General features: G+C 36.3%; 1 protein-coding gene and 1 pseudogene across 1 annotated transcript; both read left to right on the top strand.

The window, feature by feature from the left end:
- Positions 1-642: 642 nt before the first annotated feature.
- On the top strand, positions 643-1593 carry LOC112579338 (annotated as a pseudogene).
- Positions 1594-7783: 6190 nt separating this feature from the next.
- Positions 7784-8722, top strand: LOC112579447 (olfactory receptor 51F2-like). Its single transcript, XM_025265894.3, has one exon. The coding sequence runs from the start codon at positions 7784-7786 to the stop codon at positions 8720-8722; it is 939 nt and encodes a 312-aa protein (XP_025121679.3).
- The last annotated feature ends 4197 nt before the right edge of the window (positions 8723-12919 follow it).

Here is a 12919-nt window from a genome sequence, read left to right as displayed (position 1 = left end):
ACATAAAAGGAAAAAAATCAAGATCAGAAATATAACTCTAAATTAGAAATGACCCAATCAAGTCAGGGGTAAGATCCACTGACCAAGAAATAATAAACAGGATATTTCAACATGTATAAAATTATTTCTTTAAAAAATTGCTTCCTAGATTTTTCCTATATTTTTAAATGTATGATAAAGTTCCACAATAATGCACTAGAATTAATACAAATATTCTAGCATATGATGTATTTTTATTAAGTAATACATCTTTCTTTTATAACTTATTATTACTTTGAGGTCTCCATTAACTTCTTGGTATTTTCAGATTATTTTGATCCAAATCTCCTTTATGTGGGGAGTACAAAGAAAGGGGGAAATGACTCTTAGGATCAAAGTGGAAGATGACAAAAAGTACTCGAGATATTATTAAAAATGCCCTCTTCTCTATTACAAATCAGGAGATAAGAGAAGTTCAGTACAGCAAAGAAAGACTAAAAACTAGGGAGCAAAAAAGTGGAGATAAGGTCCTAAGGAAAATCTCCAACCTTAACCCTAACCCTAACTGCAGTTAATAAAAATCATAATGAATTTACTGTATGGTGTTTTCTTTTATCATTATAAGACTTTTTATTTCAACACTATTATTCATCCATAGTATAAATGTCACCTTTTCCTAACATTGCTTCCTCTCCTCTGATCTTTTTACTGACGGGAGTTCCAGGACTAGAAGCTGCCCATGCCTGGTTTTCCATCCCTTTCTGCTGTCTCTGCATAACTGCCTTATCTGGGAATGGTGTAATTCTATTTGTCATCATCCCTGAGTCAAGTCTCCCACCGACCTGGGATTGTGCATTTCAACACTAGTCACCATGCTGGGCATATTCTGATTCAAGGCAAGACAGATCAGTTTCAATGCCTGTATTGCGAGACATTCTTCTTTCAACTTTTTACTGTCATGGAGCCTTCAGTGCTCCTGGAAATGGCCTTTGATCATCTCATTGTTATTTGTAACCCACTGAGATATGCTACCAATAAATTCTGATTGATTCCAGAATTAGCAAAGCATGGTTTGCCATCCTAGTCAGAGGCACAGTGATCCTAATGCCTATGGCCCTACTTCTTAAATATCTATACTTCTGAAAAATCCATGTGCTCCATCATTCTTACTGCTTCCATCCTGATATAATCCAGCTCTCATGTTCTGACAATAAGATCAATGGTGTTTAAGGACTTCCCGTCCTCATAGTTACTGCAGGAGTGGACTCCATCTTTATTTTTCTCTCCTATGTTGTGATTATTAAGGCCAAGCCAAGCATTACTTCCCCAGAGGAGAAGCATAAGGCCTTTAAGACATGTATCTACCTCATAGAGGCCATTGCCATCTTCTACATTCCTCTCATTAGCTTGTCCTTTGTCCATAGATTTGAGGAAAAGGCACTTCCTTATGCACACACTCTTATGGCCAATGTAGATTTGCTTATTCCACCAGTGATGAATCGCATTATCTATAATGTGAAAACCAAACAGATCATTAGGACCATTAGAAAAGTCCTTTTTCCCAAGGGATTTGAGTTTGACTCTAACAACTCTGCAATAAAAGCTACTCCTTAGCTATGACTTCTAAAACCTACTTTAGTTAGTATCATCTCTTCTATCTGTAACTCGAAAGCAAAAAAAGTAGAAGGTTGGGTGGGTGGGGTGGGGGTGTAGTTTGGTGGAAATTTACATTTTTTAGTGTTTATTTTTTTTTATTTTTATTTTTTAAATTTTATTTTATTTTTAAACTTTATATAATTGTATTAATTTTGCCAAATATCAAAATGAATCTGCCACAGGTATACATGTGTTCCCCAACCTGAACCCTCCTCCCTCCTCCCTCCCTATACCATCCCTCTGGGTCATCCCAGTGCACTAGCCCCAAGCATCCAGTATCGTGCATCGAACCTGGACTGGCAACTCGTTTCATACATGATATTTTAGTGTTTAAATTTTATTTATTTATTTATTTTAATTGAAGTATAGTTGTACAACATTATAAAAGTTACAGGTGTATGATACAGGGATTTACAATTTTTAAAGCTTATACTCCATTTATTGTTGCTATAAAATATTGACTATATTCCCCATGTTGCACAGTATATTCTTGTAGCTTATTTCATATATAATAGCTTGTACCTTTTAGCCCCCTAACCTTATATTGCCCCTCATCCCTTCCCTTTGCCCACTGGTGAACACTAGTTTGTTCTCTATATGTTTAAGTCTGTTTCTTTTTTTATCATATTCACTAACTTGTTGTATTTTTGGATTCTACATTTAAGTGATATCATACAGTATTTGTCTTTCTCTCTCTGACTTATTTCATTTAACATAACCCTCCAAGTCCATCCACATTGTTGCATATTATCTGATATTTTTGTTTAAAAGATCCCAAGAAATCTATTCTAAAAATTATTAAAACTAATAGATCACATCAATAAAGTTCAATAAAACAAGATCAATATGTTAAAAATCCATTGTATTTCTATACACTAACAAAGAACAATTCAAATTTGAAATTAAGGAGTAATTTCATTTACAATAGAATCGAAAAGAATAAAAATACTTGGAAATAATTTTACCCAAGGAGGTGCAAAACTTATATACTGAAAGCATTGTAGACAAAAGCACTGCCCAAAGAAATTAAAGAAGTTTGAAATAAATAAAAAGATATACAATGGTTATGAATTTAGAGACTTAATATGGCTATATTTCCCAAATTGATTCATAAGTTGTAATGAAATCCTTACTAAAATTCAAGTTTGTTTCTTTACATAAATTGACAAACTGGTCTCAAAATACATATGAAATTTTAAGTCACCCAGAATAGCAAAAACCATAAAAGGCAGCAAAGTTGGAAGAGTCACACTAAACAATTTCACAATGTGGTATATGGTTACAGTAATCAAGGTGGTCTAATACTGGCATAGGATAAACATATAATTTAATGAAATAGAATTGAGAATATAGAAACAAAAGCTGACATTTCTTTTCAAATGATTTTTGACACATGCATAAAATTCAATGGGGAAAGAACAGTGTTAACAAATGTTTCTGTCACTCAAATGTCCCTCAACTGAAAAATGATTATACATAACACAATAGATTTATACAATGGAACATTTGACCACTAGGAAGAGTGAAGCATTTACACTTACCACAAGATAGGTGAATCTTGAAAATATTATGGTAATTGAAAAAAGCCAGTACCAAAAAACTACCCAGTATATGATTCAATTTACATGAAGTGTCTAAAGTAGGCAAATCTACAGAGACACAAAGCATTGGGTTTGACAAAAGATTCCTTTGTTTTTTCCATAAGATGGTTCCAGTGGTGCTTAGTTGTCTTTGACCTCATCCACAATTCTGTTAGATTGTCCTGTGACAGCTATCATACCAGCATGCACTAAAAAACACTTCTCAAAATTGGGAACTTTTGTGAGCACATTTTATTATTGAAGCTGGAATAAAAAAGGCAACATTTTTGGCATACTATGTTTTATTATTTCAGAAAACGTTAAGAATACAACTGAAAAGCAAAAAAAAACAAATTGTGTGCAGCATATGAAGAAGGTACTGTGACTGATCAGACACATCAAAAGTGGTTTGCATGGACTCAGTTCCATTCCCTGCATTACCAGCGCAAAACCTGGGTATGTGATAGATACTTAAAGTGCTTTATGAAATAATTAATGACATTTTAAAAAGAAATGTAAAGTTTTCTTGGAAATGTACAAAACTCGTGCTCTTGAAGTTGGAGGCTGATAGATTTCGCAGCTGGATGCGGGGTTGTGTGGGGATCACGAGTGAGCCTGGGCATAGACCAGGTGGTTTGTTTTGGATGTTCTACTCACAAATTTACTTTCAACAAACTTTTACAAGGATACAAAAAGTCAAGGAACTATCATACCACTCCTTGCATAGAAATGAAAAAAACGAGTGTAACAAATCTTTGTACAGACATAGGTTTTCAACTCTTCTGGGTATATACTAAGGCGTACAACTGCTGGATTGCATGGTGTGAGTATGTTTGTTTAGTTTTGTAAGAAACCATCAAGGTGTCTTCTAAGGGGCTGTACCATTCTGCATTCCTATCAGCAATGAATGAGAGTTCCTGTGGCTTCAAGTTCTCACAAGGATTTGAGGGTTAAGGAGTTTGGCATTTCTAACAGATGTGTAGTGGTATCTTATTACTGTCTTATTTTCATTTCCCTGTTGACTTACGATGTGGATCATGTTTTCAAATGCTTGTTAGCTGAGTTACTGTCTTGTAAATTGAACAGGGGTAATATTGCTTTTGACTGAGAACTACAATCATAATCCATTCAGGATTCTCTTTGGAGGAAGGAAAAAAAAAGTTAGACTGAAATGAATTGCCCTCCACAGTCAGTTGTTTGGGGCAAAAGTGCTAGAAGGACACAGCTGGATGGAGTTCTCTCTTAGGAACTGATGGTTTTTCTGCTAGGTAAATGGCTTTCCCAGGAAGCTCCTGGACTCCTTATAAACTCTTTCTCAGATCTGAGAGTTCTCTCCTTCCTCTAAAATGCCTGTGAGTTCTAACAAAAGAGAACTTTGGAGATGGTTTAAGGGGGCAGGACTGCTCAGGAACTGTTTCCTAAGCCTTAGGACAGAGACCTTTTTGCAAGTAGGTTTCTGAGTTTGAGATTTTCTCTCTAAGAGACTGCTGCTGCCTGGGATGGCTTTCAAAGGGTCAAATGACCTCCCTTTCCACATTCAAGAAGTCTTCTTTGCATGAGGCCAATGTTTCAGTGCATTGAAGTCTTTTCTAAATATATGAGGAACTATGTAATTTTCAGATAGTTTATAAAGCCAAAGTTCAAAAGAAATCAGTGCATTTGGTAGTATATATTCAAGAGATTAGTATATTATATTCATATATATCAATTTAAAAACAGTTGCTGTGTTGTTCAACATAGTTATTAAAATAGTGACTGCAGTCATGAACATGTGTTCATTATTCCACATGTTTCATTAAGTTCTTTTTAAAATAAGAAGTTAAGAAAACAGAGTGAAATCAGAGAGAATACAGGTCAACTCCTGGATTTTCCATGTGGATAAATGTGAGAAAGTAAATGATTTTGCTGAGCCTTGGTTTTGTAATCTTAGCCTCATTGTTTTCATCTGTAAAAAGGAGCTGATAATATACTATGCACTTGTGATTGTGCTGGATGTGAAGCTTTGTGATGGGGCAATCTACTTACAGGGTCTTGGTGGTCTGGTTACAAGGATGCTTAGGTTACAAGGATTCTTTAAGAATTCTTAAAGAATTCACCATGGGGAAGAAAGAGACATAAATGTATTTTTCCAAGATGAGTGATTTATCATTTGCTCATTAGTCTTATTGCAAGAACAACTAAGGGTAGTTTAAGAACCACAGAATTAAGAAAGGGAAAGCCATTCCTGCCCACATTTTTTACTAACAGAGTTCCCTGAATTAGAATAGCCCTACTATGTTTCCCTTTCATTATACCAGTGGGAAAAAGGACATCATAAGAAGCTTAGAGAAGAGTGGAAAGAATGATTCAAAGAAAGAGGTAAAATGATGTAACTTGTTTGGCCCATAGGAGACAATGAAAAATTATCACTATTGTTAAGAAGACTAGCTTTGACACTTGGACAATCCATGAGTCACTTAATTTATTTACTATAATTAAAGGAGCTATAGCTTGAGAGCCTGCTTCTTCTATGGAACCAAACTTAGGTCCCCTTGTCTTTGTGCAGTACAGCCCACTCACTGGGTGTGGTGAAGAAAGTGCAGCATTTAGTTCAGGGCGTTAAGCAAGGGGTTCTGGACAGCTTGTGTTCAAACAAGCAAACTCCCATATCTGATGGATTTCAAGAAAGCACCTTTAAGGCAAGGTGAGGGAGGGGTGTCCCGGGTTCTGTGATCAGCTGGTGTACACTACTCTAGTTGGTTGGTAGTGAGGAAACAGTTTGGTGTTAGAACTGTTAACATCAATCCTCCAGCTCCAATATATCTGAGGTCAATGTGTTCATCATAATTAAGTAGTTAGGTTCTTCCATATAGTTGGGGTTTTAGCATCTGTAAAAAGAAAAGAAAAACAATTCTGGAAATGTGCATTAGGTACTGTTATCTCTCAGGGTTACTTGAGATGCCACCTCTCTGGCTTGATGTCCTAACAATATCCACTGAGTAAAACAAAACTCTCACCTTTCCATTGTGAATATTTTTTTAAGTTGACATTGACAATGTAGAGATTAAGTACATGTTCTAAAGTCAAATGTGAAAAAGTGTGCCTTCTCTTTCAAATGAGGTCCATGGATTTTACATTTTTATGCATTGCCTATTAATTCAAAATGTCCACCCATTTTTAAAAAGTAAGTCCTCAAGGGGATGCCTATATTGAACATATTTCTCTTTTTTTCCTCAAATGCTCTCTTTAGTACAAGTCCTGTAACTAGTTATCCCCACTCAGTTTGAAGCTATGCCATGGTCTTTAAGGAGCTGGCATGAAACTCATCAAACTAACTTAAACTGAGATTTTTTTTTCCCTATGTAACATATAAACTATCTTTATGCACTAGGCCTAATTTTAATTCTGTTTATTGCACTTTGGCATTTTGTCAATCATTTACATATTTCTTGAAAGGGTGCATATATGAATGAGAGAAAGAATATGTACATACTTTAAAATCCAGGCATTCTTTCTACAGATAAAAATAGGGTGTCAGAAAACTTAGGGAAAAACCAATATAAAGGAACTTATTTGATCCTAGAGATTTCTTGATCTGGGTTGAGTATATGCTCATAACCTCAAACAGAGAAAGTGGTTCAGAGTCATCAAACACCATCCAAATGGAAATGCATCCAAATTTAATAAGACTTTCTGATGGACCATACACCCACCTCAAAACCCCTCAATTCATTTTCAATGTCCTTTTGTTCTAAAGGAATATTCTTACTAGATGATTCTGCTCCAATTGTTATCTGTTAGTTTGCAATGACTTCCTTTGTTCTTGTTAAAGTTAACTTGAGCCCTATTTCTTCAAGGAGAATTTCTCTTAAACAATATCAGGTTCATAACTACTACTTGAACAAATGCTTTCCCAACTACACACACTATAGTCCATATGTACTGATTGAATTACATCTTTCTTAATATTTAATTTTTATCAATGTTGTTGTTCAGTTTCTCAGTCATGGAGGCCTGGTGTGCTGCAGTTCATGGGGTCGCAAAGAGTCAGACATGACTGAACGACTGAACTGAACTGAACTGAATGAATATATTTAGGGCTTCCCAGATGACACTATTGGTAAAGATACTGCCTGTCAATGCAGGAGATTCAGGTTCAATCCCTGGGTCCGATCCCGTGCTGAAGGAAATGGCAACCCAGTCCAGTATTCTTTCCTGGAGAATCCCATGAACAGAGGAGCCTGGTAGGCTACAGTCCATAGGGTCACAAGAGTCAGGGACAGCTGAAGCAACAGCATGCACACAAGCATGGATATATTTAATATACTGAAGACTAAAGGTAACAAATGAGAATCTTGCTAAAACCCGTGTGCTCTGGATTTAGTCCTCTGTCTCTTCTACTAAGTCATCAATACAACTCTAAATCTAATAAAAGAATAAATAGTAAGGCACTTGCATTTAAAAACAAAACAAGGTTCATTAGTGATTCAAAATTGTAAGATTTGTAGAAGAAAATGAAAACATTTCTCTTCCCTGTTTTTGCAGGATATGCTCCTTTTCCTCAAGGAATTCTGCCTCCTTCACTCATCATGCCATCGTTCAATCAGAGCATTTTCCACCCTACAGTCTTCTTTCTTACTGGCATCCCTGGTTTTGAAACCTACCATGCCTGGATTTTCATCCCATTCTGTTGTCTCTATGTCATTGCTATCTCAGGGAATGGAATGATCTTGTTCATCATCATCACTGAGTCAAGCCTTCATGAGCCCATGTACTATCTCCTCTCCATGCTATCCTTCTCGGACCTAGGACTATGCCTTTCCACATTGGTCACCATGGTGGGTATTTCCAACACTCGAGAAATCAGCTTTGATGTCTGCATCGGCCAAATGTTCTTCATCCATGGTTTTGCCTTAATGGAGTCCTCGGTACTCCTTGCAATGGCCTTTGATCGCTACATTGCCATCTGTAACCCACTGAGATACGCCACAATCTTAACTAATTCAAGGATCATCAAAGTGGGCTTTGCCATTGTTGTTAGGGTGACAACAGTTGTAGTGCCTTTACTCCTGCTCCTTAAGCGTCAGTCCTTCTGTGGAAGTCATGTTCTGCACCATTCATATTGCTTCCACCCTGATGTGATGAAGCTTTCGTGCACAGACACCAGGATCAACAGTGCATTTGGTCTGGCCATTGTCATCTCTACCACTGCCTTGGACTCTGTCTTGATCCTCCTCTCCTATGTCCTGATCATCTGCTCCGTGCTCAACATTGCCTCCTCAGAGGAGCAGAAAAAGGCCTTTGGAACTTGTGTATCCCACACAAGTGCCGTTGCCATCTTCTACATCCCCACGATCAGCTTGTCACTGGTGCCTAGATTTGGGAAGCACGCCCCTCCCCTTGTGCATACTCTCATTGCCAACATTTATCTGCTCATCCTTCCTGTAATGAATCCCATAATCTACAGTGTGAAGACAAAGCAAATTCGCAAGGCCATGGTCAAAATATTTCTTTCCAAGCTAATTTAGGACATTTTTTGCTGTGTTCTTTCTTTACATTGTCCTGATTACTTTGATCATTCACTAATGTGAGTTACCACTATACATTGAAGTATAGTTACACATGCTTTCAATATTCTGATGAGCCAGTAAATTACAATTTGAACAGTTCACTGGATACATTTAGACTGAATTCTTTAAGAACAGGCAGTATGTCTTATGTTATGTAAGCCTATCACAAATAGTGTACCTGACACAAAATAGGATGATAATTAAAGTATGTCTGCAAAAGGACAAATTAACTCATAAATTGCAGTCCAAACAGTCTCACCACCTCTAGTGCATGCAGTTATCAAGGCATGTATGATATAATTTTGATCAGTAGCAAAGTCTAGGTTTCAGTAATTCTTAGTTATTGGAAAATCTTACTATTTCCCCAAATAGTTTACTCATGGCTGAGAATCATGAATAAGCACAATAAACTAGAAGAAATGTGAATTAAAGTGTACTTTTTTTATTCTTAACAGAGTTCCTCAGAACTTTTGGTAAATTTTTTTAACATTTTGAGTATCTAATGTCTAGTGATTCATCTTCTAAATATGTCTCTAATGGCGGCAAGTGGCAAGAATGCAATGATGTGTTGTCATATTCAACACATCATTATATATTGAAAAGATAATTTAGAAACTACTTTAATGTTTATTTGAGAATATTGGTAAAATAATATATGAACTGTCATCCAACAAGTTAAATACTAATATAGATATGAATGATATATTAAGAGAAAAGGTAATTGGTATACAGTGTACTTACCACTGTTGTGTATGTATTTCTTGTGAATATACACAAAAATGTATACATACATGTACATAACACATTTGATATGGAAATATATGTTCCAAATGTCAATTAATTACATTTGATTTATATTTTTTCCTTTCTCATAACTTACAAATGCTCATTAACTAGGTTTTTGTCATGGTTGTTTTTTAACTTCAGACAACAAAATAATATCTATTTAACAGCTATCTAAAAATACAACTCATTTGCTCTTCATCTTCCATAAGCTCTTTGTTCCTGTGTGTCCTCACAATCAGTCTTCATATTCCCACTGGATACATTTAGAATACGACATCCACTTTCCTTTAGCATCCTTCACTGTTCTCTGTGTGGTCCAGCACCAGGTCATCAAAACCACTTGAAATTCTTTTAGAAGTGCAGATTCCTCGACTCCACTCCAGAACTACTTAATCAGACACCCATCAGCACAAGAATTTGCATTTTAACAAGCTATCTTATACAATATCACACATATTAGTGTAACACTCTTGTAAGACATTCTTACTTCTGAATAACACCATGAATAACCCTAACTCTTGTCCATCATCTTTGATCATTTTGCTCTCTCTGTTTACATTATCCACATGCTGTTACTGATTTTTGAGATTTTAAAAATATATTTAATTTCTTGCTGATATTGCTTTCTTTCCTTCATCCAGGTGCCATTAAGAAATCTCTTTTTTGTAGGTAGTGAGGCTTCTCTTTCCTGACTGATTTGAAATTAATTTTTCTCCCAGACTTACTGAGAAATAATTGACACACAGCACCATGTAAGTTTAACGTCTACATTGAAAATATAGCTTACATACATTAAATGATTAGCATAATAAATTTAGTGTACAACATCATGTCATAAAGATGAAACAATAAATAAATAGAAAAAAAAATGTTTCCCTTGTAATGAGAACTCAGAATTTACTCTTCATAATTTTCATACCTTACAGCAAGTTTAATTATATTTATCATGTAGTATTTGTTAATCTTCTAAGTGGAAGTTTATATTTTGACTATTTTCAACTAATTCCCCCTTTCCCCATCCCCATGTATGGTAACCACAAATATGACTTTTTTTGGTTTTGAAGTAGAATTTATGTTTAATATTGTTAGTTCCTGTTACACAGCATAGTGATTTGATATTTCCATAAATTTCAATATAATCACTGTAAATCTAGTTACCATCTGTCACCATACAAAGATATACATATTTATTGACTATATTCCCTATGTTGTTCATTTCATACCTGTGACTCATGCATTTTATATATGAATTCTCCCTCGCCAGTTTCTTAATCTCCCTCTTCTATTTCTCTCCTCCCCTGACCGTCAAACTGCCTCCCTCTAACAATCACCTGTTGTTCTCTGTATCTGAATCTGTTTCACTATAGCTGTTCATTTGTTTTGTGTTTTAGATCCACATGTAAATGAAACCATAATGTGTTTGTCTTTCTCTATCTGACTTATTTTACTTAGCATAAGATCCTCTGGGTCCAACCAAGTGTTAAAAATGGGAAGATTTTATTTTTTATGGCTGAATAACATTTAGTTTTATATATATATATATATATATATATATATAATGTCTTTATCCACTCAAATATTGATGGGCACTTAGGTTGCTTTCATATCCTGGCTATTATTCATAATGCTGTAGAGAACATAGTAGTGCATGGATCTACTCGAATTAGTCTTTCATTTTCTGTGGGTAAACACTGAGGGATAGAACTGCTGGATCATATGGTAATTCTACTTTTAATTAGAAAAAATAATCTCTTGTTTTTCCGTAGTGGCTGCACCAGTTTACATTCCACCAACAGTGCATGAGGGTTCCCTTTTCTCCACATTCTCTCCAACACTTGTTATTTCTTGTCTTTTTGATAATAGCCATTTTGACAATTGTGAGTGAAAGTGAAGTGAAAGTTATTTAGGCATGTCCGACTCTTTGCAACCCCAGGGACTGTAGCCCATCAGGCTCCTCTGTCCATGGATTCTCCAGGCAAGAGTACCAGAGTGGATTGTCATTTCCTTCTCCAGGGGATCTTCCTGACCCAGGGATCAAACCTGGGATTACTACATTGGCAGGCAGATTCTTTACCTGCCAATGTAAAGAAGGGAAGCCCACAATATGCACAGGATCATGTTGAAGGGGAAACAGGGTCTGCTCTAAGCACTGTTTCAAATTCTGAGGTGCTGGACTGCAGAACTCCATCAAATATCCATTGATTTTACTTCTGCCCTCTTCACCCTAACCTGACCCTCTTGGTGTCAAATTTTAGGCCAAGGAGAAATTTGCTTCAATGTAAAAGAATGAATAAGGATGTTTCTGCCACCAAGGCAGGTCTGTGCTTTAACTTTTTGGCAGTATCTGGGATGAACAGAGAACCATTATGCCCAGATGAAGAACAAAGAGCATATTGCCCTCCCCATGACAAGATATGTCATCCTATCCATAGATATATTGAAGGCAGTGTCTATAGAGAGCAGAAACAATATCCAGAAAATCTTAGATATGTAGAAGATCATACAGTGAAGAATTTCTAAACACATTATTTCAGAGTAGCTCTGAATTGATAGGAAAAAGGCGCATGTATGCACACACACACACTTTAACATTAGAATTAAGTAATAGAATATTAAATCCAGATACTTTTTGAGGTGTCCCTATATCTGAGTTATACATGTACCATATCCAAGCATATCTCCACTTATATCCCAGAAACATAAATCTGTAGGTGGGGGTCACATGAGAAAGCAGATCTGCTGACAACTGTCTTTACATGTCAGGGAAAGGTCAGACCAGAGTCAGATTTCTTAACCAGTCATGGTCCTTAGGCCTGTAAATATAGAGCACCCTGACCTTCACTCAGAAGGAAAATAGTTAACCAAATAAACTAACCCTTTAAGAGGAAATACATACAAATATCTGAGGATCCTCTGAGTATTGAAGAAAATCTCAGTGTCAGTGAGGCAGCACCTAATAGTTTGTGGAGAGAGGTAGGGGGAGAAGGAGTCAGTGTAAATGCCTCCAGAACCCAAAGGGGCCTACTAAACATTGGTGTCCTTCCTGAGTTTGGAGAGCAAAACACAACATTTTTACTTTACTGAGCAAGAAATGTCCTAACAGACCCCAGAACACTGAGCCACCAAGAGTTTTACAGATATGGAAGGACTCTGCATGTGTGAAGGCTTGCCAGCCACGCTCTAGAGTGCATGTGTTGCTAACTGTTTCTTGTCCATCCCACAAGCTTAGCATGATTTCATCATTATATCAATGTAATGGACCAGTGTGAGGCTTTGTGGGATGTCCTACTATTCCAGGTCTCTTTGAACTATATTAGGACAGAGCTCCAGAAAGATGACATAGAGCCTTGGGTCAAGACTGTGACTGTG

Source organism: Bubalus bubalis, chromosome 16, assembly GCF_019923935.1.
Source record: "Bubalus bubalis isolate 160015118507 breed Murrah chromosome 16, NDDB_SH_1, whole genome shotgun sequence".
Taxonomy (NCBI): Eukaryota; Metazoa; Chordata; class Mammalia; order Artiodactyla; family Bovidae; genus Bubalus; species Bubalus bubalis.
This window is presented reverse-complemented; position numbering and strand designations above follow the sequence as displayed.